The 27,792-nt window shown below is 47.6% G+C and overlaps 1 protein-coding gene across 49 annotated transcripts in view; it reads right to left on the reverse strand.

Moving 5' to 3' along the window:
* PNPLA7 (patatin like phospholipase domain containing 7) overlaps positions 1-27,792 on the reverse strand; it is an 88,953-nt gene that overhangs the window by 30,299 nt on the left and 30,862 nt on the right. For all 49 annotated transcript variants that reach the window (XM_070594773.1, XM_070594780.1, XM_070594778.1 and 46 more), the window contains 6 exons: positions 19,993-20,070; positions 17,986-18,191; positions 16,199-16,330; positions 14,770-14,893; positions 14,053-14,166; positions 6,088-6,157 (listed from right to left, as the gene is read on the reverse strand). In XM_070594773.1, coding sequence (XP_070450874.1) covers positions 6,088-6,157; positions 14,053-14,166; positions 14,770-14,893; positions 16,199-16,330; positions 17,986-18,191; positions 19,993-20,070 — 724 coding nt within the window. The remainder of the gene's footprint in view (positions 1-6,087; positions 6,158-14,052; positions 14,167-14,769; positions 14,894-16,198; positions 16,331-17,985; positions 18,192-19,992; positions 20,071-27,792) is intronic.

Raw genomic sequence — 27,792 nt, forward strand, 5'->3', positions numbered from 1 at the left:
GACATGCCGAGGGCTCTCTTCCTGGCTCCCTGACTGCTCGCTCCCCAGCCTGCTCCACGCTGGTGCCTGGCCTAGCCAGCCATTCTGGCTCCCACACAGACAGACCCTGTCAACCACTAAAGTTCACGGCCAGACACAGGTACTGGCCACACCAGAAAGGCCCAGCTCCTCCAAGAGGGCATCCATTTCTCCCTCTGCTCACCTTGCTGCTGCAGGGCAGCAGTTCCTGAGCAGTGGAGCATGGGTCCCTGTACAGCCTGACCCAGAAGCCACCTGGGAAGATGCAGGACAGCAGAGAGAGGAGGCTGCTAAGAGCTAATCTGGGGGCAGGGAAAGAAAAGTGAGCTGGTCACTGGTCACACACAGGGCAGCAGAGGGGTTCCCTTTCACTGGCTCTCCTGAAGTTTTCCTTGCTGAATCCCCTTCCTCTCTGTCTTTCCCAGTGACCTCTGATGTCAGAATCCTCCATTTAAGGTAGAACCAAAGGGGGATTCTATTGCTAGTTTTGTGTAGCTCTTTGTTAGCCTTTAAGAAAGGTTCTTAGGAGGTTCTGGTTCTGGCTAGAGGGAGATGGAGCAGGCACATCCCACCTAGCCACTGCCAGGAGACGTAAGGAGACCCTGACTGCAGTGCTCAGGAAACGCAGGAGAGTGCAGAGAGGAGGGTGGATCAGCTAGGGACCCTGACTCAAAGGAAGACCACCCTACTAATGCCACAAAAGCAGCAGTGCCCCCCTCCCAGTTATGGCCAGGCAAGGTCCATCCCTCTCCCTCCCCATCCCCACTGGGTGCTCCCTCCAGGGAGACTTTCTGGGGGGCCCCCTTCACTAAGCAAACACTAGCTCCCCACCTGCATGGAGGGCTGTAGACACAGGAAGGTGGAGCCCCCCAACTCTCCATGGCCTGCACTAGCAAGCAGAGGTGACACTCTAACTAGAAGGGGGAGATCACAGAGAGGAGGGAGGTGGAGAAAGGAATCCTCTAAAGCTCATACGAAGTCCTGGGCTCACCCCCAAGTAGCCCATGCATGAAACCAGCTGGAAGCGGACAGCAGAGGCTCTGAGAATAGAACACATGTGGAATACTAGCGGCCTTCACTCTGGCTCTGGGTAGCGCACAGGCAGGGAAGACCACAGTGATTCTGCAAAGACCTTGAGAATCAAACATTCAAACAGCCAAGGAATGAGGCCAGGAGATGCTCTGTGAATATATGCACACTGACAGTCTGCTAAAATAGATTTAATTGGGAACCAGTGTCTCTTACCAGAATACTCAAAATAGAGCATACAACCCAAAACTACCAAGTATACCAAGAGCCAGGACAATCTCAGCTAATGTGAGAAAAGACAATCAACAGACAAAAGTGACAACATGTCACAGAATTTGGAATTACCTGACAAGAACAATAAAGCAGCGATCATAATCAGCCAGAAACAGCAAACATGAACAGTTTTCAAACAAATGCATAAATAACCGAAACAAAAATCTCTCTGGATGGGCTTGAGAGCAGAATCAAGAAGACAGAGAAAAGAGCAAATAACTTTTAAGAAAGATCAAAAGAAACTACTCAATCTGAACATCACAGGGAGGAAAAAAGATGGAAAATGCCAAGAGTGTCCCAGAGACCTTTGGGACAACAACAAAAGGTCTAATATTTGCATTATTGGATTACCAGAAGAGGAGGAAGATACAGGGCAGAAAGAATATTTGAAGGAAAAAAGGCCAAAATCTTCCCAAATTTGGTAAAAGATATACACCTACAGATTCAAGATGAGCAAACACCAAACAGGATACACCCAAAGAAATTCATGCCCAGACCCTGCAAAATCAGATTTATAAAAAACTAAAGACAAAAGCATCTTGAACACCACCAGAGAGAAAGGATGCACTACCTCACCGGGAACAGCTCAAACGCCAGCACCCTGCTAGGACAGCGGCAGAGAGAAAGGATGTGCCAGCTAACCGGGAACAGCTCAAATGCCAGAACCCTGCTAGGACAGCGCCAGAGAGAAAGGACGTGCCAGCTAACCGGGAACAGCTCAAATGACAGAACCCTGCTAGGACAGTGCCAGAGAGAAAGGACGCGCCACCTAACCGGGAACAGCTCAAATGCCAGAACCCTTGCGAGGACAGCACCAGAGAGAAAGGAGGCACCACCTAACCAGGAACAGCTCAAATGCCAGCACCCTGCTAGGACAGCGCCAGAGAGAAAGGACATGCCAGCTAACCGGGAACAGCTCAAATGCCAGCACCCTTGCGAGGACAGCACCAGAGAGAAAGGAGGCACCACTTAACCAGGAACAGCTCAAATGCCAGCACCCTGCTAGGACAGCCCCAGAGAGAAAGGACGTGCCAGCTAACCGGGAACAGCTCAAATGCCAGCACCCTGCTAGGACAGCCCCAGAGAGAAAGGACGTGCCAGCTAACCGGGAACAGCTCAAATGCCAGAACGCTTGCTAGGACAGCGCCAGAGAGAAAGGACATGCCACCTAACCAGGAACAGCTCAAATGCCAGAACCCTGTTAGGACAGCGCCAGAGAGAAAGGACATGCCAGTTAACTGAGAACAGCTCAAATGACAGAACCTTGCTAGGACAGCCCCAGAGAGAAAGGACATGCCAGTTAACCGAGAACAGCTCAAATGACAGAACCTTGCTAGGACAGTGCCAGAGAGAAAGGACATGCCAGTTAACCGAGAACAGCTCAAATGACAGAACCTTGCTAGGAGTAATGGAGGCCAGAAGGAACTGGCACGAAATTTTTAAAGTGCTGAAATAAAAGGATGGTCAAAACAGAACTGCACATCCAGCAAAAAATAACCTTCAGGATGAAGGTGAAGTAAAGACATTCTCAGACAAAGAAGAATTAAGAGAATTTGTAGGCAGCAGACCTGCTCTAAAAGGACTACTACAAAGGAAGGAAATGATACCAGGAGGAAGTTTCGAACACCAGGATGAACAATGAGCGACAGAAATGGTAAAGATCATAGACTATACTCCTCTCAAGTTTTAAACCTTGTGTTTGATGGCTGAAAGGAAACGTTGTAACACTGTGTGAGGGAGTTTTCAATGTTTGTAGCAGTATTATTTAAGACAACAAAAGTGAAGAATAAAGTGACCTAAACAGTGATAAGGTTTCCACATTCCACTTAAAGTTATAAAACGTTGATCTTAAAAAACAAGGATAAGTTAATTATGAGTATGGCAATCCCTAGAGCAATTACTGAAAATAGTGTATGAAGAAATGTACTGGAAACCACAACCGAATAAAAATGGAATACTCAAAAACATTCAAGCAACTCAAAAGAGGATGGGAAAGGGGCTGGCCCCGTGGCCGAGTGGTTAAGTTCGCGCGCTCCGCTGCAGGCGGCCCAGTGTTTCGTTGGTTCGAATCCTGGGCGCGGACATGGCGCTGCTCGTCAGACCACGCTGAGGCAGCGTCCCACATGCCACAACTAGAGGAACCCGCAACGAAGAGTGCACAACTATGTACCGGGGGGCTTTGGGGAGAAAAAGGAAAAAATAAAATCTTTAAAAAAAAAAAAAAAAAAAAAAAAAGGATGGGAAAGAGGAATTAGAGTAACACTGAAAAAAAAAGGGGGGAGAACAGAAAACAAATAAAATGACAGACATAAATCCTAATATATGAATAATCACATTAAATGTAAATGGTCTGAACACAAATAACACAGATTATCAGAAGGAATGAGAAAAACATGACCCAACTTTCTACAAGAAAGTTTCGTGTGCTTTCTACAAGAAACTCACTTCAAACACAACCATGCATGTTGGTTAAAAGTAAAACAAAAAAAGATATACGACGTATTAAACAGCAACTCCCAAAAATTCATGTCCACCAGGAACCTCCGCATGTGACCTCCTTTGGAAACGGTCTGTGCAGATGTGGTTAGCTGAGATGAGTGTAATAGGGTGGTGCCCGCCCCACTTGGCTGCCGCCACATGGCACACGTGTCCACCCTTCATGTCCACCAGGAACCTCCGAAGGTGACCTCTTTTGGAAGCGGTCTGTGCAGATGTGGTTAGCTGAGATGAGTGTAATGGGGTGGTGCCCACCCCACTTGGCTGCCTCCACATGGCACACGTGCCCACCCTTCATGCCTTCAATGAACGTTCAGTTCTGTGCCTAGGTTACCACTGGAGACAAGAGACAGAGTCTGGCCCCGCTGTAGCTCGCTCACTGGTGCTGCAGACAGACAATAAATGAGCTAACTAGGAAGACATGCGACGTGTCAGGTGGCAACAAGTGCTGGGAGAAGCGGAAAATGGGCACTGAGGAGTTGAGAACACTGGGGGTGGACGGGGGTCAGGGATGTGACGCTGGGGTGGTGGCTTGGGGTAGAGGGAGGCAAGGCTCTCCTGACAGGTGCTCAGGGCAGAGAGGACAGGCCAAAGCAAGAAGGTGGTCATCAAACAGCAAGAAGGCTGGAATCCCACACTCTTGACCAGGAGAGACTCAGATGGCGCAATCACAGTCCTCAAACTGTCTGAGGCCAGTGAGCCTAGAGCTCATAGTGAGTGGCTCCTGAAGAAGGCACTTTCTCATAATTAGAACTAGAAGAACAGGGGCCAGCCCGGTGGCACAGCGGTTAAGTTCGCACGTTCTGCTTTGGCGGCCCAGGGTTCGCTGGTTCAGATCCTGGATGTGGACATGGCACCGCTTGGCAAGCCATGCTGTGGCAGGTGTCCCACATATAAAGTGGAGGAAGATGGGCATGGATGTTAGCTCAGGGCCAGTCTTCCTCAGCAAAAAGAGTAGGATTGGCAGCAGATGTTAGCTCAGGGCTAATCTTCCTCAAAAAAAAAAAAAAACTAGAAGAGCCCTTGTACACTGCTGGTGAGAGTGCAAACTGGTGCAGCCACTATGGAAAACAGTATGGAGTTTCCTCAGAAAATTAAGAATAGATCTACCGTATGATCCAGCTATTCCACTGCTGGGTATTTATCCAAAGAACATGAAAACAAGAATGCATAAGGATACATGCACCCCTACCATCGTAGCATTATTCACAATAGCCAAGACTTGGAAGCAACGTTAGGTGCCCATCAAAGGAATGGATAAGGAAGATGCGGTATATATACACAATGGAATAATACTCAGCCATAAGAAATGATGAAATCCGGCCATTTGTGACACCATGGGTGGACCTTGAGGGTATTATGCTAAGTGGAATAACTCAAAGGGAGAAAGTCAAATACCATATGATCTCACTTACAAGTAGAAGATAAAAACAATGACAAACACACACATAGCAACAGAGATTGGATTGGTGGTTACCATGGGGGAAGGGGGGAGGGAGGAGGGCAAAAGGGGTGATTAGGCACATGTTTGTGGTGCTGGATGGTAATTAGTCTTCAGGTGGTGAACATGATGTAATCTACACAGAATTCAAAATATATTACAATGTATACCTGAAAGTTATATAATGTTATAATCCAATGTTACTGCAATAAAAAAAGAACTAGAAGAGGATAGGTAAGGTGAGACAGAAAAACTCCTAACATTCTAGAAGAGTCACCATCTTTGCTGCTCAGCACAGGTCCACGCCATCCATATAGACTCCTTTGCCTCTGTCCCGCGAGCCAACAAGCACAGCCGGGAGAGGGAGCTCAAAGACTAGAGCCTGCCCAGTGCTGCCCACACCAACGTGTATTTCAGCAAGTTCTCTGGCTGCCAAAATCCCAGCAGCCTCAACAAGCTCAGAGTGCGGGGCTGGTGGGCGGGGCGCCAGCCATGTGGGCAGGGCTCAGCGCACGTGGGGCACGAGGCAAGGTGCTGGGACTTCACTGAGGGAGGCGGGGCTCCCGGCAGCAGCGAGCACAGCTCTGGGGGATGCGACAGGGCTCTGGGCGAGCTGGGTGGGGCTCATGAGGTGGGCGAGGCGCTAAGTGAGGTGGGAGGGGCCTTGAGTGAGATGAGCACGGCTGAGATGAGTGTGGCTCCAGTGAGGTGGGCGGGGCTCTGGGTGAGGCAGGCGTGGCACTAAGTGAGGTGGGCGGAGCTATGGGTGAAGTGGGCTGGGATTTGAGTGAGGTGGGCAGGGCTCTCAGGTGCCAGGCCCGGAGACGCACCTGTTGCAGTTCCCTGCTGAAGGCTGCCCAGGATCTTCTCGCCCAAGAGGTGAATCAGCCGAGTCACAACCTGGGGGCACAGAAAGAACTGAGACCCCAAACCACACATTTTAAACCAAAAAGCAAGTACCTTGAATCCACGTTTTCACACCATCACAGCTGTAACTTGCTCTGGGCCTGGGCAGGCACTGGGGTCAGCCGTCTGGTCCCGGGAACTGGGACCTACCTGACCCTGCGGCCGGCTGGCAGGTGTGAGGGGAACATGCCCTACGACCTTGCACCCCTGGCTGCTCCTCTCACATCCAAGGCAGGAAACCTGGGCCGACACCAGGGAAAACCATGACCACGTGGCAGGCATGACAGGACAGGAGAGGTGTCCCTCAGGCCCTGAGGGGCTTCCCCAGAGCCAGGGGCTCACCACTCACTCCTGAGCACCTGGCCTGGGGGACACATGGGCAGGGCATTACATAATACTCGGGAAATACCACATTTTAAATATTGTGGGAAATAATAAAGAAACCTAACTACACTGTACAGGGCGGCCTGCAGAGGAGCCCTCACCGCATGGTGCACGTCAATTACTCCAAACAGGAAGTACAACCACTTTAACACTGAGGGAAGACTACTCTCCCACCTGGCAACAGCCCAGCCAATCAGAAATGCCGCAGCTCAGCCAATGAGAAGCTGCTGTAGTCCTGATCTGTTCCTCTCCCCCAGTGGACTTCCCTCTAGAGCAGCCCCGCCCTCTCCCCCTTTTCTCTATAAAAGCAGCTCCCTCCTGTGTTCTCCGGATTTGCTTATGGTTCACCATAGTATGCGTATCCTGAATTGCAATTCTTTTGGCTATTTCTGAAAAAACTCGTTTTGAGATAAAATAACAGGCAAATTTGCTTTTTAAGTTGACAACATAATAATGCTATTGTTGGTTATATTAATACTAAATTTTTAGAGTCAAAGACCGAAGTATTTAAGGTTGGAACGTCAAAATATCTGCAATTTACTTTTAAATACTTTTGTATAAAAATAAAGTGAGTTAGATATTTTTTAATTGCTAAAGTTTACAACATGACAGAGGATGTACTGTACAGGCAGCCTATTACTGTGACTCTTAGATACAGTGCAGGATCAGTGTGAAAAGAGAAGCTGCTGTCAGCTTCAACAAAACTGAAATTATCTAGGATAGCAAGTTGAAAGCACTGACGACGTAATTTTGATACTGCTCCTAAGGCAAATGCTGCTTCTGTTCCTTGACAAATAAATCAAAAGCAATAGGACATATTGGAGTATATGAGGAAGCCATTTGGTTTAAAACTAATTTGGCCTGACCTTGTTTTTCCAAAAGGACCTGACGTGGCCTGTTAAGCATGCATTGTACATCTGCTTTAAAACATTTACTATGTTCCAAAGACAAGAATGACACCCTTAAAGACAGGGATGTAGCTTCCCCTACATTGGCATGTCTTTAAGGACAAGCATCTCTTCCTGGAAACTAAGGATTAATTACCGATCTGCTGTCTCACCTTGTGACCACTGACCTGCTGACCACTGACGTGCTGTGCCAGCTGAGCATCTCGTGACAGCAGTAAAGAGACATTCCTGTCATACGTGATGAATGCTCTTTGTTCCAAGACTGTATATAACCACTCTGTACACCCACTCCTTGGTGCCCTGCCTTCCTTGGGGAAGGAAAGCCCCGGGTCACACTCCTCAAACCTGGTTCATAATAATCTCACCTCAATTTTGATTTATAGATTGATTATGGGTTATTTACATCGACATCCTGCACTCTGCCTTCCCAAGCCTCAGCCTCTGGTTTGCTTCCTGTCCGTCTATAGCTGAGAGCTCTGGGGCTGACTCTGGACACAGTTGACTGAGACCTTATGCTACAGGAACCAGCGGCCCCTGGCCCCTGCCAGCCAGCCCTCCCCCTGAAAGCTAACTCAGAGATCCACTTTTACCCCCAGGATGCCTGGAGCCAAAGACCCACAGAAGATGCAAGTGAAACTCTCCAAATTTTAGGATGTGAGTTAAAAAATAGTTTGAGCAGAGTGGTCCAAAACAGAAGCTAAAAAGGAGTCTGGTTTATATATAACTAATCAAGCATCAAACTCTTAAATGGAGCTAATTAAAAAACTGCATTTTGTTATGGAAAATTCCAGACACACACAAAGGCAGAGAGACAAGTACAGTGAACCCCACTTTCCCATCACCCAGCTCCAATCATCTCACATCACACACACAACCTGAAAATTTTTGAAGCCAATCCCAAACATAGCATTTTATCCATTAACATTTGAATTTGTACCTCTAAAATCTAAGAGCCTTTAAAAACATAACCACGATATAATTCTCACAATTACAAATTAATAATAATTCTAAGTTAAAGCTAATTTAAAAAGTGATCATTTCTATACCAAGTGAAAAAGTTTCAAAGTAGGCCAATGAACACATGAAATGGTGCTCGACACCTTTACTCAACAGGGAAATGCAAATTCTAACTACAACAGGTGCCATTTCCTGCCAAGAGAACAGCTAACATCAAAGGAGATAATCACTCTAAGCACTGGTGATGATGCAGAGCATGGTGGTGGGACTCAGAACTGGTTGGCAATTTCTTTAAAAGTTAGATATGTCTGCTCTATCACCCAGCAAGTCCACTCTTAGGTAGCTACCAAGAGAAATGAAAAATGTGCCATAAAAATATTTATACAAGAACATTTTTAGCAGCCTTTTCATAACAACCTCAAACTGGAAACAAGCCAAATACGCATCAAAGGGAGAGTGGATCAAGGAGCTGTGGTACACAGTGGAATATTACGTAACAATAAAAAGAACGTGTCAGCAACACCCAGAATAACATGGATCCCTCAAATACCAACCCAGCAACAGAAGCCAGACACAAAATACTGTGTTTGGTATTATTTCATTTATATGAAATCCAAGAGACAGCAAGTGGCCAGTTGCTGTTGAGGATGAGACAGGGGCTGACTGGGAGCAGCCCCACCACAGGGGGTGTGGCTGGTGGTTCCCTGTGCTGGAGGGCCAGGGGTGAGCTCACCGACCCACCATAGAGTGTGCAGCCCAGAGTCCAGGACAAGGCTAGATGCCTGCAGGAGAGCACATGCCTGCGGGAGAGCACACAACCAGGGCAGCCCCCACCTGGTTGCTCTGAGCATGTGTCCACCGCACCCCAGCTGTTGTTGGGCAGCCCAGCAGCAACCGGCTGTGCGATAGAGAAGAAGCATCAGGTCTGGCTCAGGGCTCCTGTGAGCTGCACAAGCTGGGGCCCAGCCCTGTAAGCTCCCTGTTGCACTGACTCCTCTGTCAGCTCACACTACACCCAGGCGCTGCCACTCAACTTGCTGACAGGACGAAGGAAGACTCCAGCTTGCTTGCCTGGTCTACTTGGGTGTTGGCTTAAGCTGAAAGCTGCAGCCCCCTCCGAGGATGACCCCCCAAAGGGTGGGAGGACCCTGGCCCCACTGTGCAGACAGAAAGGCGCTGAGGCAGAGGTAGAAAGCAGCAGGAAGGTTGCTGGAGATGGGGATGGTCTGGGGCCCCCGAGGGAGTGAGTGTGAGCAGAGGGTCTTTTTCTGGGCCCACGAGGGAGCAGCCCTGCAGAAGAGGCAGCCGACGGGAGCACGACCAGCCTCTGTCCTCAGCAGGAGGGCCCAACAGCAGGGCTTGCCTCGACAGGACCCACACTCATTCCAGTGGTGGTTGGCCTTTTCTGCCCCCATCTGAGGACTCTCAAAGCATCTGACTCTACAGAGCATCACCAAAAACCAGGGGCCAGTTATGACCATGGGCCCCATGGGCCCCACCCCACACCATGCCACCCAAAACTGCTGGCAGGACAGTACCACATCATGTGTTGTGCAGTGGCCTCAAAAGGTGCAGCTGAGAGGTATTTCCTGATGACGAGGGCACCAGCCTCTAGGATACCCTAACCCTCAAACCAGTAGTCACTCTGGAGCTGTGGCCTCCCAGGCAGAACATGGCCCTGCTCGCCCTTGCTCCCAGTGACCCCAAAGCTCCTGGTGGCACACGAGCTGGCCCCAGCCACCATGATGAGCATTCTGCCATCTGTTGGGGTCTCCTGGTCCTTAAACAAGACATTAGCAGGGCCATCAGATTCGAGTCCCATCAGATTCGATTCACCCCACAAGACATAGGCCAAGGGAGGGAAGAAAGGGGTCTCCTCTGGTGAGTCTCAGGAGGGTGAGTGGGGCTGGGTGACCTGGGGTGAGACTGGGTGCTCCCATGGAAATGCCTGGGGACTTCACCCATCCCATGGCAGCCCCTAGCCCAGGTCTAGTGGACACAGAGAGAAGAGGGTTCTAAGAACTGGAAGTGATAGGGGTGTGAGGGGACAGCAGCAGTCTGGTGTGGGGTGGGAGTGTCTGTTTAGGGGGTGGCAACAGTGACATTCTGTGGCAGTAGGGGGTGGTCCTGAGGGAGGGGCCGCACTTGCTCATAAATAAATAGGTCAGGATGTGGGAGCAGACGTTCTCACTGCTGATGGGGAGATGCTCATCTTGGTCCCTTGCCATGGTCCCTTGCTCTGCCCACTGAGTGGGCCAACATCCCCAGGACCCAGCTCCACCAAAGGGACCACGGCTCCAGGCAGAAATGCAGCCACCAGTGCCAAGGTAGGGAACAAAAAGGGTAGTCGGAAGGAGCCCTAGGAGCCCCCCAGGGCCAAATTTGGGAAACATATATCCAAATGAAAGATGATGGTGTCAAAGTTGACTATGGTGGAGCCATTTTAAAATGGAGTTGGAGCTGCCTTTCCAGAGAAACTGCCTTGCTGTCTTGAACCTTAGACTAGACCAAACCTTTGGGCTGGGCCAAAACAGCAGTTGTTTTACAAGCAATCATTGGAGAAGTCAGTAGAACAGATATCCTGATCACAAAAACAGGATGGTGGACTTTTCAAAGATAGAATCAACAGTCAATCCGTGTTTAGCCAAGACTAGCTCTCTGCCTACAACTCCAATTAACATTCTTTCTAATACAACCTTCCCTCTTTGCCTTTAAGAGCCTCTGAATTTTACTCTCTACTAGGACACTATTTGGGTTCCTACCTGAATCTGTGCTCCCCAAGTTGCAATTCTTTGATCCCAAATAAATGCTTTGCCTCTTAAACTGGTTTCCATTTTTGTAGGTTGACAACAGCAAAGGATTACAAACCCTCTAATAGTAAAAGAAGACTCCTGAGTCAACACCAACACACAAAATCAATGAATAAATACATGGGAAGAGCAGAAAGCTTTCCCTTACAGGAAACGCAGACCGTAACCATGGAAAGAAGCAAGAATGAGGGGCTGGCCCCGTGTGGTTAAGTTTGCACACTCCACTCCAGTGGCCTGGGATTCTGACAGCTCCACTTCAGTGGGGTTTTGTCGGTTTGGATCCCGGGCATGAACATGGCACCACCACTCCACAGGCCATGCTGAGGTGGCATCCCACATAGCACAACCAGAGGCACTCATAACTAGAATATACAACTATGTACTAGGAGGCTCTGGGGGGAAGAAGGAAAAAAAGACTGGCAACAGATGTTAGCTCAGATGCCAAAGAAAAAGAAGCAGCAGCAGCATGAATGACAAAATCACCAGAGCAATCAAAAGCCCCCACAATCCCAGGAGGCTGGAGACAGAGCCCCTGGGGTTGTCATTGCAGGGGCACCAGCCCAGAGACGGAAGGGTGAACACAGGAGCCAGAACCACGCAGCACATCAAGGGGAGACTCCAGCCTCTCCCGGTGCCAGCTCCTTTGTGCCACCAAGGAGACTGGGGCGGCCCCGAGGAAAGACTCCTGTAGATGCTGGCGTTTGGGTACCGGCCTCAGAGCCAGCTGGTCTCACGAGCTGCTTCCCCAGGGAAGCACTCTACACTGTCCAAAAAAAACATCCCTTACCTGGTTTCTGAGTGAAAAGCCTTGCCCTGTAATGGGACTGGGCCAGCCCACACAGGACATAGCAAGGCCTGCAGCCACTTCCTGCCGCCTGCTCAAGAAGCCAGCATCTGCCTGACTGATCTCTTAAGAACGCTGCTACTTTAACTGGGACGGCTGCTCCTTTTCCATTTCTACCTGGGGATTTGAAGTGCAAACTGTGAAATGAGTGAAAAACGAAACTAAGCTGGGTAGGGTGGGCCTGCAGGGGAGGCCTCAGCCCATGCATCACCAACTAGTTCAAACAAGCAGGACAACCATTTTCCCTCCAAGGGAAGACTTCTCTCCCACCCGGCAACAGCCCATCCAATCAGAAATGTCACAGCCCAGCCAATCAGAAATGCTGCAGCCCAGGCAATTAGAAACACCATAGCCCAGCCAATCAGAAACGCTGCAGCTCAGCTAACCAGAAATGCCACAGCCCAGCCAATGGGAAGCCGTTCCTGCCCTGATCTATTCCTCTCCCCCAATAGACTTTCCTTTAGAGCAGCCCCACCCTCTCTCTCCCCCTTTCCTCCCTCCTGTGTTGTCTGGATTTGCCTGTGGTTTGCATTTGTATGTCCCAAATGGCAATTCTTTTGGCTATTCCCAAATAAACTCATTTTGAGGGTAAAGCAATAGGCAAATTTGCTTTTTAAGTTGACAAGAGGAAATTTTTGATTTGGGTATGTTGATCTTGATCCACAGAACTCTACCAATTTCTCTTTCAAATTTTTGTAGTTTGTTTCCTTGGAGTTTTCTAGTAAAAAAAGATATATATTATCTGCAAATATAATTTTTAGTCCTTATCCAAATATATATCAGTCATTTCACTTTTTAAACTTTTTGTGTTAGCTAACGAGGAGTCTGTCTTGTTCTAGACTTTGGTGGTCTGGAATAAACGGTCTCTGTTATATTTAACAGGTCTCCTTTCACTCCTATTTTATTTAGAGTGTTTATTAGTAATGGCTGAATTTTGTCAAATATCTTGATATAATCGTAAGGGGCTTCTCTTTTAATTCTTGCCATAATTAAGCATATTTTAATAACTTTCCAACACTGGATTAACATTCCTTAATAAACCCTAATAAGACACATAGTTTTTATAGTTGATTTCCTAATAGTTAGAGTATTTATAGCTATGGTACTAAGAGAAATGATTAAAAGCTTTCTGCCTTATTTTTATCAAATTTTGGTATTAAAGTCATGTTAACTTCAAAAATAAACCGGGAGATTTTCCATGTTCTAGAAGGGAGACATCTGCAGGACACGTGCATGCATTCTAACAGGGAAGGAGCGCGCCTGAGCCTTCACAGTTGCCTCAGGCCAGTCCTTTCTCAGGCAGCCGCTACTACTGATTCTGTCCAGCAGCAGCCCTGTCCCACCTCCTCCAGACCCCTGAGGTCACAGACTCCCCCATTTCCTTGGCTGCACTCTTATTACCTAGAGACAGGGAGGCGAATATCAGAAAACTAGCCACAGCAACTACCCCCAAAGCACGGCGAACCCCCCTCATTTTGCTGCCTGAACTAACCGCCAGCTGGCCTGAGCCTACATCCGCCCTCTCCAAATTTCAATTTCACCTTTCCTGAGTTGCGAGAGTAGGAAAGCTCCCACACCATCTAAAACTGCACTTTCATCATGCCATGTTCCCACTTGTTGTAAACATCCTAACCCTAACCCCAACCCCAATCCCAAACCTTACTGGTTTTACATATCGCTTGTGAGATGGCTCATCTGGGGGAAGTCGTAGGAACATGGCGGTGCCAGGTAGCTTCACTTGCTGGGCCCCACACGCTGCTCCCGCCTCCTGCCTGTGCCCAGGCCACCTGCCCTGAGGCCCTCATCCCTATGGGCTAGTCCATGCTGACATTTCCTTTCAAACCATGAAACCTGACTGTTCCAGGTTATGTTTCAATCTGTACCTCACTCTGGCTCTTAGTACAGGATGCAACCCACTGCATGGCAATGATGATTTCAGTCTGAATGTCCTGCTTCCCTAACGCAGCTTGGAACAGGGGCCCTTACCTGTGGGTACCTGCGCTTGATGGATGTTAAGGCTCCTGCCGGAAGCTTGGCCAGCTCTGAGTCCCGAACTGCATGCACTGTGGTCGCCCTGGCCTGGTGGGTGAGGGTCTCCACCTGGAAGAGAAGCTGGGATGCTGGGGCCTCACAGCTCATGCCCACCAGCCCTGCAGGGCCCAGCTGGTTGCGCCCAGAACTGGAGAGCAGAGTGCATGGCAGCCCTTCCAGAACATGGCGTGCAGGTGAGAAATGGGAGGGAGAGGAGCTCATCCTCCCACCCCTGCACTGGTGGAGGAAGCGTCAGTGAGCGTTGGCAAGTGGACATACTGTCAGCAGCACTAGAACCTGCAAGAGGCCAAAGGGGCCCCCACACCCCCAGACAGGCTGCCCTATAAGGCACCAAGAAGAGGCAAGTCAGCTGTGACTCACTCAGGGCTTCATTCTACACACAAGGGTCTTGGAGGAACCACCTTGACAGGCCTGTTCTGGGGGAGGGCGAAGAGGCCACTCTCAAGCCTCCCCGCACCCAGCCAGCCACTCTCCCTGGGGACCTGCAGGAGGCAACTCTTGCGGCTCATGCACCCCTAGCGCTGCAGCCCAGGCTGGGGGCAGGCCAGCCACCCTGAAAACTGTGGGTGGAGCACTGGGGCCACACAGGAAAGGCCTGCGCCCTGGATGAGGGCTCCCGAGGCAGGGTGCGGGGTGGGGGCCTGGCCCTACCACACCGATGAGGTCTCCTCGGCCATACTCCCCCGCCAGGCGCTTTTTGCCATCGTCCTTTCGGATCACTGAGCGTAGCCGGCCACTGAGGACGATGTAGGTACAGTCTGACTTGTCCCCCTGCCTGTGGGGACAGAGGTTGCTGGGAGTAAGCAGCGCACCGCTGGGAAGCCCACAGCCACTGGAGGTGGCAAAGAAAAAAAGAACGCAGTCTGGGGGCCAGCCCAGTGGTGTAGTGGTTAAAGTTTGGTGTGCTCTGCTTCAGCAGCCCGGGTTCATGGGTTCAGATCCCAGGAGTAGACCTGCACACCGCTCATCAAGCCATGATGTGGTGGTCTCCCATATACAAAATAGAGGAGGATTGGCAACGGATGTCAACTCAGGGAAAATCTTCCTCACCAAAAAAAAAGAATGCAGTCTTCTTACTAAATTGTTTTGTTTTGGAAAATGTAGTTATTTTTCCATTAAAAAATACATATGCTACCATGTAAAAGGTTTATTGTGATTTTTAAATAAATAGTGAAATGTTTAGGGGCCAGCCTGGTGGCGTAGTGGTTAAGTTCAGCGAGCTTCGCTTTGGTGGCCTGGGGTTCACGAGTTTGGATCCTGAGCATGGGCCTACTCCACTGGTCAGCCACGCTGTGGCGGTGACCCACATATAAAATAGAGGAAGATTGGCACAGATGTTAGCTCAGGGCTAATCTTCCTCAAGCAAAAAAAAAAAAGGGAGGAAGATTGTCATAGATGTTAGCTCAGGGCTAATCTTTCTCAGGAAAAAAAAATTAAATACTTAAAATTTCCTTAGTTTCAATTTTTTTTTTTTAAGGAAGATTGGCCCTGAGCTAACATCTGTGCCATCTCCCTCTACTTTACATGTGGGACACCTGCCACAGCATGGCTTGACAAGCGGTGCATAGGTCCATGCCCGGGATCCAAACTGGCAAAGCCCAGGCCGCCAGAGTGTGCGAACTTACCTGCTGCGCCACTGGGCCAAGCCCTACTTTCAATTTTTAGTACCATGAAAATTGACAGCTCTAATACAGGTCTGTCTGATTGGGTGAGTGTGAGGCTGAATTCTGCTGTCATTCCACTGGAGCTAAGGATGCCCCTGAGGCCACAGGGACTGTTCAGCACAGAGAACCTCCACAGACGCTGTCTGCACACTGCTTCTGTTGCTCATCTTAAAGGACAGTGTGGATTCGTATGTACTGATATGGAAAGACGCTCATGAAAAAGCGTGTGTCTGAGTGTGTGCATGTGTGCACAAAAGCCCGGAGGAGGCCACAAAGCGTGCTCCTGGGTGGCCGCGGGGAGCAGAGCCAGAGGGGACTCACCCTCCTTTCAGCAGTCTCCATCCCACCTGAGCCCTGCTCACAGCTGCCCTACTTTCAGTCAGGACAGCACAGACGGCAGAAAAGTGTGCACTTACCTGTAGATGGCGCGCCCCGCCTCCACCTCCATCCAGTCCAGCGCAAAATCAATTTGCCGCACAAAGGAAGACATCCGCTTCACCAGGGTGTGCGCGACGCCCAGCACAACAGTTGGCTGCTTCCGCATGATCCTGCCAAGCCAGCCCAGTCACCCCACGTCACACAGCCACTCCCACCGCTCTACCCTTCGCTCCAGACCACTGCGCTTGACAGTAGGCAGGACCTGCACCCCACTTATCAAACCACAATGCCCATGTAGCTGGGCACGCAGATACCGGCCAAGGGCTAGAACAGGGCAGAGCACCTGGTCAGCCACCTGCTCTACTGCAGCCCATGTGTGCCCAGGGGCCAGCGGCTTTGGAAGAACCTTTGGAGCCCCTCTCCAGGCTGTTGCCTACCCCACGGATGTCCTCGGAGCACAGGCCATGCATAAGGCCCCAATACTGGCAGTGGGATGCAAAGCCCTTGGCCCCATGACAGTCCCAGGAAGACCAGAGTGGGGAGAGCTGGGGGGCTGATTGGAGGGCACAGGAGTGAGGACGTGACCAAGAGGTCGGTGGGCAGAGACCACACGGGGCCTTGAGCGGGAAAAGGAAAGGTGCTAGGCCGATCGTGGATGTGATGGAAGTCACTGGCAGGCTCCGGCCAGCAGGAACATGATCAGCCTGTCTCCCTGGCTGCCATGTGTGAACAAGCTGCTGAGGATTAAGGCAGAAGCAGGGCACTCCACTATACTGTGGAGGCTTCCGGAAGGCAGCAGTAGGGGGAGTGGTCAGCTCACAGGCTGCAGTCAGGCTGGACTGACAATGGAGAGTGTAGGGGCTGGGACGACTCTGTGACTCAGGCCTGAGCAAGGGGCAAGTGGAGCTACCAGTCGCTGGGATCACAAAAACAGGAACAGGAGCAAATTGGGGGAAAATATGAAGTTCTGCTTTGGAGGTCAGATTGTGGAAGCCCCTGAGACATCTTGGGGAACGTCAGGACGGCAGCCCAACACACGAGCCTGAACTCAGGAGGGAGTTTGGTGGGAGATGTGAATCTGGTATATAAAGCCCAGGGGCATGGGATTTCTCAGGGCACCAGTCGGAGGAAGTCTGCAGGGCAGGAGCTGCCTATATCAGGGGACTCACGCTGTGAGCACACACACAGACACACACTTAAAAACACACAGACCACACAGGCACACACAGATATACACAGACAGACACATGGACACACGAACACAAAGACACAGAGACACACATAGGCATACACAGATAAAAAATGACAAACACACAGGGACACACATGTGGGTGCACATGGACACAAATATACACACATCGACACTCACACATAGACACACAGATGACACACACACAGGGATCAGGCAAGGCATGGGCCCCATGCTCCTCCGGCAGGCGAAGGACAGGTCTGCACCTGGAGGGACCGGCAGGGGTTGACCACAGTTTACGTCCAGCCAAGGAGACGACCACACTAACCACCTTCCTGAGAAGGAGCCCGAGCTCACCTCAGCTTCCAGAGGCAGAGGGGCGTGGTGGCTGCCCTGCAGCACAACACCCCTTCCTGCATCTCACCCCTGTCCTGCCTTTCTCCCTGGACTCTGTCTCCTCGAGTGTGAGCAGGGTGAGGGGCAGGACCTGTGAGACGCCCAGTGTGGGCCCCACGACAGCCCATGTGACACCAACGAGCTCAGAAGGCCAGGCAGCGCCACATAGAGGAGCCAGGCCTCGCGGGGCAGGGCGGGAGCCTGGCAGTCGGACAGCAGTGGGGACAGGGCAGGACTCACTCATAGAAGTGTGCCTTGGAGATGGAGAGGAAGCTGCAGTCCCTGTTGGCCTTGATGGTGAAGATGAGGGGTTCGCCGGTGAGCACGGCCAGCTGGCCCACCATCTCCCCAGGGCGTGTGACGAACAGGCAGGTGTCCTCCTCGCTGTCGATCTTTCGCTGGTACACGTGCAGCAGTCCCGAGACCACGAAGAGGATGTTCACATCCTGCCAAACGAGAGGCGTCAGCCGGGGACCCCATAAGGCCCGGGCTCTGCAGCGGGCTGGGCCAAGGAGCCTCCAGGCAAGCTGCTGTCACTTGCCCTGGGCACAGACTCTCACTGGAAATATTCCAGCATGTCTATAGTTTTATCATTTAGTTGCCAACACAGGAGATTACTTTTTCAGTAGGTCCACAGCAGTGAGCCTGGCCACAGACGCACATGCTTTCCATCCTGGCGCCCACGTGTTTAACTGTTCTACCCAAATACGTGATCAGCTCAATGTTCACCAGAGATGACGACATAACCTCTCCCTTAAAAGCGGCCCACAGCCTGCACGCTGGTCAGCCCACACTGCCATGCCTGTGGCTGGGTGGGCCTCTCCCAGGCCCCGAGTCCCTGGCTGCCAGGCAACAGCAGCACGGAGCAGCTCCGAGGGTACTGCCTTCTCTCTCCATGCAGCCCTGACAGGCTTTGCTGGTGAATGGGTGGACACCAGACCGGCCAGCAGACCCCTCCCCATACCACACCACCATGCACATGTGACGGGCATTTTGGGTCCAACGTCTGTAGACATGCCATGAGGGCACTTTGATGCCAACCACAGCTGACTGTGTCCATCATACAACCTCCTTCCAGATCTGCTCACCCTACCCTAGTCGGACCCCTTCTCTCTGGTTTGTGCAGAAATCAGGGGGGCTTGATTGTGCTTCATGGGCTCTGAGCTGCCTGAGGGTCTGGGAGGCCAGGGGGCAGACAGAGGCCAGCTGTTGCTCCAGCCGCAGCCTCTGAGGGGCACCTGGGTGCTCAGTGCTGCAGAAGGTTCTGGAGAGGACTGAGGCCTGCTAAGGGAGGAGAGTGCCTTCCCAGCCGTGCAGGAGAGTCGGCAGTGTGCTTCCTCTGAGGAAAAGGAGAAGTCTTTCTTGCTTATGGTGAAGACAAAGAGAAAAAAGAAAAGAGGGAGGGAGAGAGGACAAGGTTGCTGACGCCTGTGGGGAAGTCTCCGTGAGAGGCCTCAGGAGGCCTGAAGTGCCCAGCTCCCCACAGGCTGGGGCCTCTGCGTCTTCCCGTCCTGGTACCCATGGGCTCCTGCTGCCCGGCAGGTCTGTCCTCCATGCCCTGCCCCCACCTCTGCGCTCAGCTCAGCACCGTGGCAGGAGCTGCGGTCACCCGGGCCCAGATGCTGCTGCTCCAGTGGAGGAACAGCGCAGAAGTGGGAGACCCAGGCTCGGTCTGCTCTCCCAGCAAGGAAGACCTTTCTCACTAAAGCTGCTTTAAAAGCAAAGCAAACCAAATACTGTCCACCATGCTAACGCAGGGGCCAGACGGCCATGACCGGAGAGACGGGCTGCATGAGGCAGATGCTTTGGAGATCACCACCACCTGCTGAGCAGTGCAAGGTTCTCAGGATCAGAAATTTGGTTCATTTACGAAAAACAAAATTACTTTTCATTTGTATCTAGTTTTGAAAACTGAGACAACAAAATTATTTCTTCGGCACCTGACTTGGTGAGCTCAGTAAGGACCCTTTGTAAACACTCATGTGTCTGCACACATGTCAAGCAGGGATCTGTGCCACTCCTGTGAAGAGGACAGGCCCAGTGATCCTCGACACATCTGTAGACATCTTCACAGCCTGAGGGAAAGAGCCCTCCAGGAATAGAAGAACAGACCCTGCATCGGGCGTCCAGCACACACCCAGGCTGGACCACAGTGAGGCTGCCTCCTCCGAGCTCCGTCCAGCACCAGGCTACAGGACTGGGCAGCCTTGGTGACCACTCCCTCGAACCCCGCAGCTCTTCGCTCACCTGGTCTCCCTGCCTTGACACCACCGTGCCCCCAGGGACATGGAGAAGGGTCACCCGGCCATCCAACAGTGAAGGGTCCTAAAAACAGAAATGCAAGTGTCAACACAAAGAGCACAGAGAAACAAGTTTAAATGGAGGCTGCACCTGGCTCCAAAAGTGGCAGAGCCACATGGGCACAGAATACATAAAACCCTCTGGGGATCGACCACGAACAGGGACCCAGCAGATGCCAGGGCACTCTGTAAAGCCACAATATCAAACTGGTGATATCGGCACAGGACACACAGAACATCGTGGGACAGACAGAAAATCAGAAATGCACATCAACATTTTTGTGAACTTATGTAACAGAGAGAGGATTTCATTTCAGTGAGAAAGGTGATTTATTTAATGAACGGTGCTGGACCAACTGGCAAGAACAAGGGTGGGATGCCCTCTTCCATACAAGCCACACGCTCCAGGTCAGGAGCACAGACTGCAATGGATGCCTCTTCACACCCGGTGTCCAGGCTGCTCCGGCTAAGGAGAGCATCTCCACACTGGAGAGCATGTCAGCAGAACCCTCCAAAACTGAAAAGCAGAGAGAAAAAAGACTGATAAAAACAGAACAGAATATCCAAGGACTGTGGGTCAACTACAAAAGGTGTAACATATGCATGATGGGGATTCCAGAAGGAGAAGACAGAAAGAAACAAAAGAAACACTGAAGCACTAATGACTGAAATTAATGTCAGACACTAAACCACAGGAAGCTCAGAGAACACCAAGCAGAGAAACTATACCTTGGCATATCATATTCAAATTAGAGAAAGTCACGGATAAAGAAAAATCCCTGCAAGAAGCCAGAGGTGAAAATACCTTATCAATGGAGGAAAAAGATAAGCATTCCATCTGACTTCTCCTCAGAAACCACGCAGGCAAGAGAGTGGACTGAAATATTTAAAGTGTTGAAAGAAAAAAACCACCAAGCCAAAGTTCTGTACACTGTGAAATTATCCTTCAAAAGTGAAGGAGAAATAAAGACTTTCTTAGACAAACAAAAACCGAGAGAATTTGAAAGAAACTAGAATCAAAACAAAGAAACAACCCACCAACTGGGAGAAAATATTTGGAAATCATGTATCTGACAAGGGGTTAATCTCCATAATATATAAGGAACTCACACAACTGAACAATAAGAAAATAAACAACTGATCAAAGATATGGGGGTGTGTGTGTGTGTGTGTGTGTGTGTGTGTGTGTGTGTATAATGGAATACTACTCAGCCATAAAAAAGAATAAAATCGTTCCATTCACAACAACATGGATGGACCTTGAGGGAATTATGTTAAGTGAAATAAGCCAGATAGAGAAAGACAATCTCTGTATGACTCCACTCGCATGTGGAAGTTAAACATGTAGACAAAGAGAACTGATTGGTGGTTACCAGGGGAAGGGGGGTGGGGTGGGCACAAAGGGTAAAGTGGTGCACCTACAACATGACTGACAAACAACAATGTACAACTGAAATTTCACAAGATTGTAAACTGCCGTAATCTCAATAAAAATTAAAAAAAAACAATAAAAACCAAAAAAAAAAAAAATGGGCAGAGGATATGAAGAGACATTTTTCCAAAGAAGATATACAGATGGCCAATAAACATGTGAAAAGATGTTCAACATCACTAATCATTAGGGAAATGAAAATCAAAACTACCCTAAGATACCACCTTACACTTGTTAAAATGGCTATAATCACTAAGACTAAAAATAACAAATGTTGGAGAGGGTGTGGAGAGAAGGGAACCCTCGTACACTGCTGGTGGGAATGCAAACTGGTGCAGCCACTATGGAAAACACCATAGAGATTCCTCAAGAAAACTAAAAATAGAATTACCATATGACCCAGCTATCCCACTACTGGGTATCTACCCAAACAACTTGAAATCAACAATTCAAAGTAACATATACACCCCTGTGTTCACTGCAGCACTATTCACGATAGCCAAGACGTGGCAACCCAAGTGTCCAACCACTGATGATTGGATAAAGAAGATATGGTATATAAATACAATGGACTAGTACTCAGCCACAAAAAAAGACAAAGTCATCCCATTTACAACAACATGGAAAGACCTGGAGGGAATTATGCTAAGTGAAATAAGCCAGACTGAGAAAGACAAACACCATATGATTTCACTCATATGTGGAATATGAACAAACACATGGGCAAAGAAAACAGTTCAGTGGTTACCAGAGGAAGGGGAGTGGGTGTAGGCACAGGGGGTGAAAGGGAGCACTTATGTGGTGACAGACAGGAAATAACGTACAACTGAAATTTCACAATGATGTAAACTATTATGAACTCAATAAAAAGAAAAAAAAAACCCCAGAGAATTTGTTGCCAATAGACCTTCCTTGCAAGAAATGTTAAAAGAAGTTCTTTAGAGAAAAGGAAGACGGCACAGATCACAAACTCAGATCTCCATAAAGGAAAGTGTTAAAGAAGGAAGAAGCAAGGTAAAGTAAAACTTTTCATTGTTCTTATTCTTAATTGATCTAACAGGTAAGTTTGTTCAAAATGAAAATGCAACAATGTACTCAACTACGTCCATTTATATGCAGGGGAAATGAAAGACAGCAACCATGCAAGGACCGGAGGGAGGGTTTATGGTTATTTTGTTATTATAAGGTACTTGCACTACCTACAAAGTGGTATAGCGATTAAGGAAAGAATCCCTTTTTCTCTACACACTGAATATTTCTGACATCAAATGTGTGGGTTTTTTCCCCACACACACCAAGCAATTCTCCAACTCTCTGAACACCAACTGGGTGCCCTAGGATTCATTTCCGACACCAACTACCTGGAGTGAGCATCAGATCCCACAGGAGAGGGGCTCAGTCCCACGAGACTCCCCCTACCTCAGATATCAATCGCAAGTAGAGGGTCCCCGACACTTCTGTCCAGCTTGGCTATAAATAGGGCTTCTCACAATCCCCTCCTGAGGTTCAGTAATTTGCCAGAACGGCTCACATAACTCGTTTACTGGTTTACTACATAATACAGGATGTGATAAAGGACACAGATGAACAGCCAGATGAAGACATGCATAGGGAAGGACATGAAAGGTCCCAAGCATAAGAGCTTCTGTCCCCATGGAGCTGGGGTGTGCCACCCTCCCAGTGTGCATGTATCCACCCACCTAGAAACTCTCCAAACCCCACAGTTCAGGGATTTTCATGGAGGTTTCATCACACAGGCACAACGGATTTTGAACTCCATCTCCAGTCTCCCTCCTCTCCCTGGAGGATGGCGGTGGAGCTAAAAGCTCCAAGCTTCTGACCATGGCTTCGTCTTTCTGGTGACCAGGCCCAGATCCAGGAGCCTATGAAGAGTTGTCTCATTTCCTAGAACCCAGCAAATTCCAAGGATTCAGGAGCTCTGTGTCAGGAACTGAGGGCAGAGACCAATATATATATTTCTTATTATGTCACTGTGTTATTAGAAAGAGGACTTGGACTGACTGTAAGTGTACATTGCTCACTGTAGGGCAACCACTGAAAAAAGAAGTATAACAGATAAGCTAAGAAAGGAGAGAAAATGGAATCGCATAAAATTTTCAATTAAAACCACAAAAAGAAGAAAAAGAGTGGTAGACAAAAATAGGAACACAGACCAAGGGGAACAAATGAAAAACAATAACAAATATGGTAGGTATTAATCCAACTATATCAACAATCACTTTAAACATCAATGGTCTAAGGACACCAATTAAAAGACAAAGATAGTCAGAGTAGCTAAAAAAACAAGATCCATCCAGACATTGACTACAAGAAGCCTACTTTAAATATAAAGACATATATAGATTAAAAGTAGATGGTTGGAGAAAGATATACCACGCTAACACTAACCAGAAGAAAGCAGGAATAGATGTATTAATTTCATACAGAGCAGACTTCAGAAAAGGAAAATTATCAAGGATAAAGAAGGGCATTGCATAATGAATGACAAAGGAGTCAATTCTCCAAGAAGACACAACAATCCAAAAGAGAATGTGTATGCACCTAACAGCAGAGCATCAAAATAGGTGAGGCAAAAACTGATAGAACTGCAAGGAGAAACAAACACATCTATTATTACAGTTGGAGACTTCAACACCCCTCTCAAAAAAATGGACAGAACCAGCAGGCATAACATCAGTAAGGACACAGTTGAACTCAACAGCATCATCAATCGACTGGATACAAACGGCATCTATAGACCACTTTGTCCAATGAGAGCAGAACACACATTCTTCTCAAACTCCCATGGAACCTTCACCAACATAGACTACGTTCTGGGCCGTAAAACACACCTTCACAAATTTAAAAGAACAGAAATAGTACAATATCTGCTCTCAGACCACAATGGAATGAAACTAGAAATCAATAACAGAAAGATAGGGGCCGGCCCCATGGTTGAGCGGTTAAGTTCACACGCTCCGCTTTGGCGGCCCAAGGTTTCACTGTATTGGATTCTGGGCGCAGACATGACACTGCTCATCAGGTCATGCTGAGGTGGCATCCCACATGCCACAACTAGAAGGACCCACAACTAGAAAATATAACTATGTACTAGGGGGCTTTGGGGAGAAAAAGGAAATTTTTTAAAAATAACAAATTTTTTAAAAATAAAATTTTAAAAAACCCAGAAAGATAGCTGGAAAATCCCCCAAATACTTGGAGATTAAACAGTATACTTCTAAATAACACATGGTCAAAGCAGAAATCTCAAGAGAAATTTGAAAATATTTTGAACTAAATGAAAATGAAAAAACAACTTATCAAAATTTGTGGGATCTAGTGAAAGCAGTGCTTTGAGGTAAATTTGTAACACTGACAGCACATATTAGAAAAGAAGATCTAATATCAATAATCTAAGCTTCTGCTTAGGAAACTAGAAAAAGAAGAGCAAATTAAATCCAACGTGAGCAGAAGAAAAGAAATGATAAAATTTAGAACAGAAATTAATTAGGCAGAAATCAATAAAATTGAAAACAGGAAATCAATAGAGAAAATCAACAAAGCCAAAAATTGGTTCTTTGAAAAGATCAATAAAATTGATAAGCCTCTAGTTAGGGTAACTAAGAAAACAAAGAGAAGACACAAATTACTAATATCAGAAATGAAAGAGGGGCCATCACTACAGATCCCATGGACATTAAAAGGATAATAAAGGAATACTATGAACAACCCTATGCCCACAAATTTGATAACCTAGATTAAATGAGCCAATTCCTTAAAAGACATAATCCACCAAAACTCACACAAAAAGAGACAATCTGAATAGGCCTATATCTATTAAAGAAATTGAATCAACAATTAACAACCTTACGGAACAGAAAGTACCAGGACTAGATGAGTTAACTGGTAGATTCTACCAAATATTAAGGAAGAAATTATGACAATTCTCTACAATCTTTTTCAGAAGATAGAAGCAGAGAGAATACTTCTTAACTCATTCTATGAGGCCAGCCTTTCCCTAACACCAAAGCCAGATAAAGGCATTATAACAAAAGAAAATCACAAACCAATACCTCTCATGAACATAGATGTAAAAATTCTCAATAAAGCATTAGCAAACTGAATCCAACAACATATAAAAAGAATTATACAAAACAACCAACTAGGACTTGTCCCACTTATACAAGGCTGATTCAACATTTGAAAATCAATTAATGTAACCCATCACATCAATAGGCTAAAGAGGAAAAACCACAGGATCCTATTAACAGATGAAGAAAAAGCATTTGACAAAATCAAACACCCATTCATGATAAAAACTCTCAGTAAATTACAAAGAGAGAATTCTCTCAACTTGATAAAGAATATCTATAAAAAATCTACAGCTAACATAACACTTAACAGTGAGAAACTCAAAGCTTTCCCATTAAGATCAGGTACAAGGCAAGGATACCTCCTCACCACTCCGTTTCACTGTCACACTGGAAATCCTAGCTAATGCAATAAGACAAGAAAAGGAAATAAAATGTATACACATTGGGAAGGAAGAAATAAAACTCTCTTTATTCATAGATGGCATGATCGTCTATGTAGAAAATCCAAAAGAATCAACAAAAAAACTCTTGGAACTAATAAGCAATTATAGCAGGATACAAGGTTATGACACAAAAGTCAATTGCTTTCCTATATGCCAGCAATAAACAAGTGGAATTTGAAAATAAAACCACAATAACACTTACATTAGCACCCCAAAAAATGAAATACTTAAGTATTAAATCTAACAACATATGTACAAGATCTCTATGAGAAAACTACACAACTCTGATGAAAGAAAACAAACAAGAACTAAATAATTAGAGAAACAGACCATGTCCATGGATAGGAGGACTCAATATTGTCACAGCGTCAGTTCTTTCCCACTTGATCTACAGATTCAATGCAATCCCAGTCAAAATTCCAGCAATTTATTTTGTGGATATTGACAAACTGATTCTAAAGTTTATACTGAAGAGACAAAGGACCCAGAACAGCCAACACAACATTGAAGGTGAAGAACAAGGTCAGAAACCTGACACTACCTGTCAATAAAAGATTTACAGTAAAGCGACAGTTATCAAAACAGTGTGGTATTGGTGAAATATTGACAAAAAGACCAATGGAACAGAATAGAGAACCCAAAAGTAGACCCTCCATAAATATAGTCAACTGATCTTTGATACAGGGGCAACGGCAATAAAAGGGAGAAATGATAGCCTTTTCAATAAATGGTGCTGGAACAACTGGAAATCCACGTGCAAAAATGAGTCTAGACACAGACCTTACATTCTTCACAAAAATTAACTCAAAATGGATCATAGACCCAAAAGTAAAACACAAAATTACAAAACTCCTAGAAGATAGGAGAAAATTTACATGACTTTGCTTTGGGTGATGACTTTTTAACTACAATACCAAAGCCATGATCCATTAGAAAAAGAATTGATAAGCTGGACTTCATTAAAATTAAAAATTTCTGCCCTGTGAAAGACACTGTCAAGAGAATGAAAAGGCAAGTCACAGACTGGGAAAAAATATTTGCAAAAGTCACATCTGATAAAGGATTTTTATCCAAAACAAACAAAGAACTCTTAGAACTCAACAATAAGAAAACAAATAACTTGGTTAAAAAATGGGCCAAAGGCTGTAATGGACATCTCACCAAAGAATACGGATGGCAAATAAGCCTATGAAAAGATGCTACATCACATGTCATCAGGGAAGGGCAAATTAAAACAACGAGATACTACTACACACCTATTAGAATGGACAAAATCCAGAACACTGGAAACACCACATGCTGGTGAGGATGTGGAGCAGCAGGGACTCTCATCCATTGCTGGTGGGAACACACAACAGCACAGCCAATTTGGAACACAGTCTGGCAGTTTCCTACAAAACTAAACATACTTTTACCATATGATCCTGCAATCATCTTCCTTGGTATTTACCCAGATGAGTTGAAAAATTAGGTCCACACAAAAACCCGCACACAGATATTTATAGCAGCTTTACTCATAATTGCCAAAACTTGGAAGAAACCAAGATGCCCTTCAGTAAGCGGATGGATAAATAAATGGTAGTACATCTAGACAGTGGAATATCATTCAGCACTAAAAAGAAATGAGTTATTGAGGGGCTGCCCGGTGGCGCAGTGGTTAAGTTCACGTGCTCCGCTTCTGCAGCCCAGGGTTCACCAGTTCGGATCCTGGGCACAAACCTACACACTGCTCATTAAGCCACGCTGTAGGGGCATCCCACATATAAAATAGAGGAAGA

The sequence above is a fragment of the Equus przewalskii genome, chromosome 26 (assembly GCF_037783145.1).
Source record: "Equus przewalskii isolate Varuska chromosome 26, EquPr2, whole genome shotgun sequence".
NCBI lineage: Eukaryota > Metazoa > Chordata > Mammalia > Perissodactyla > Equidae > Equus > Equus przewalskii.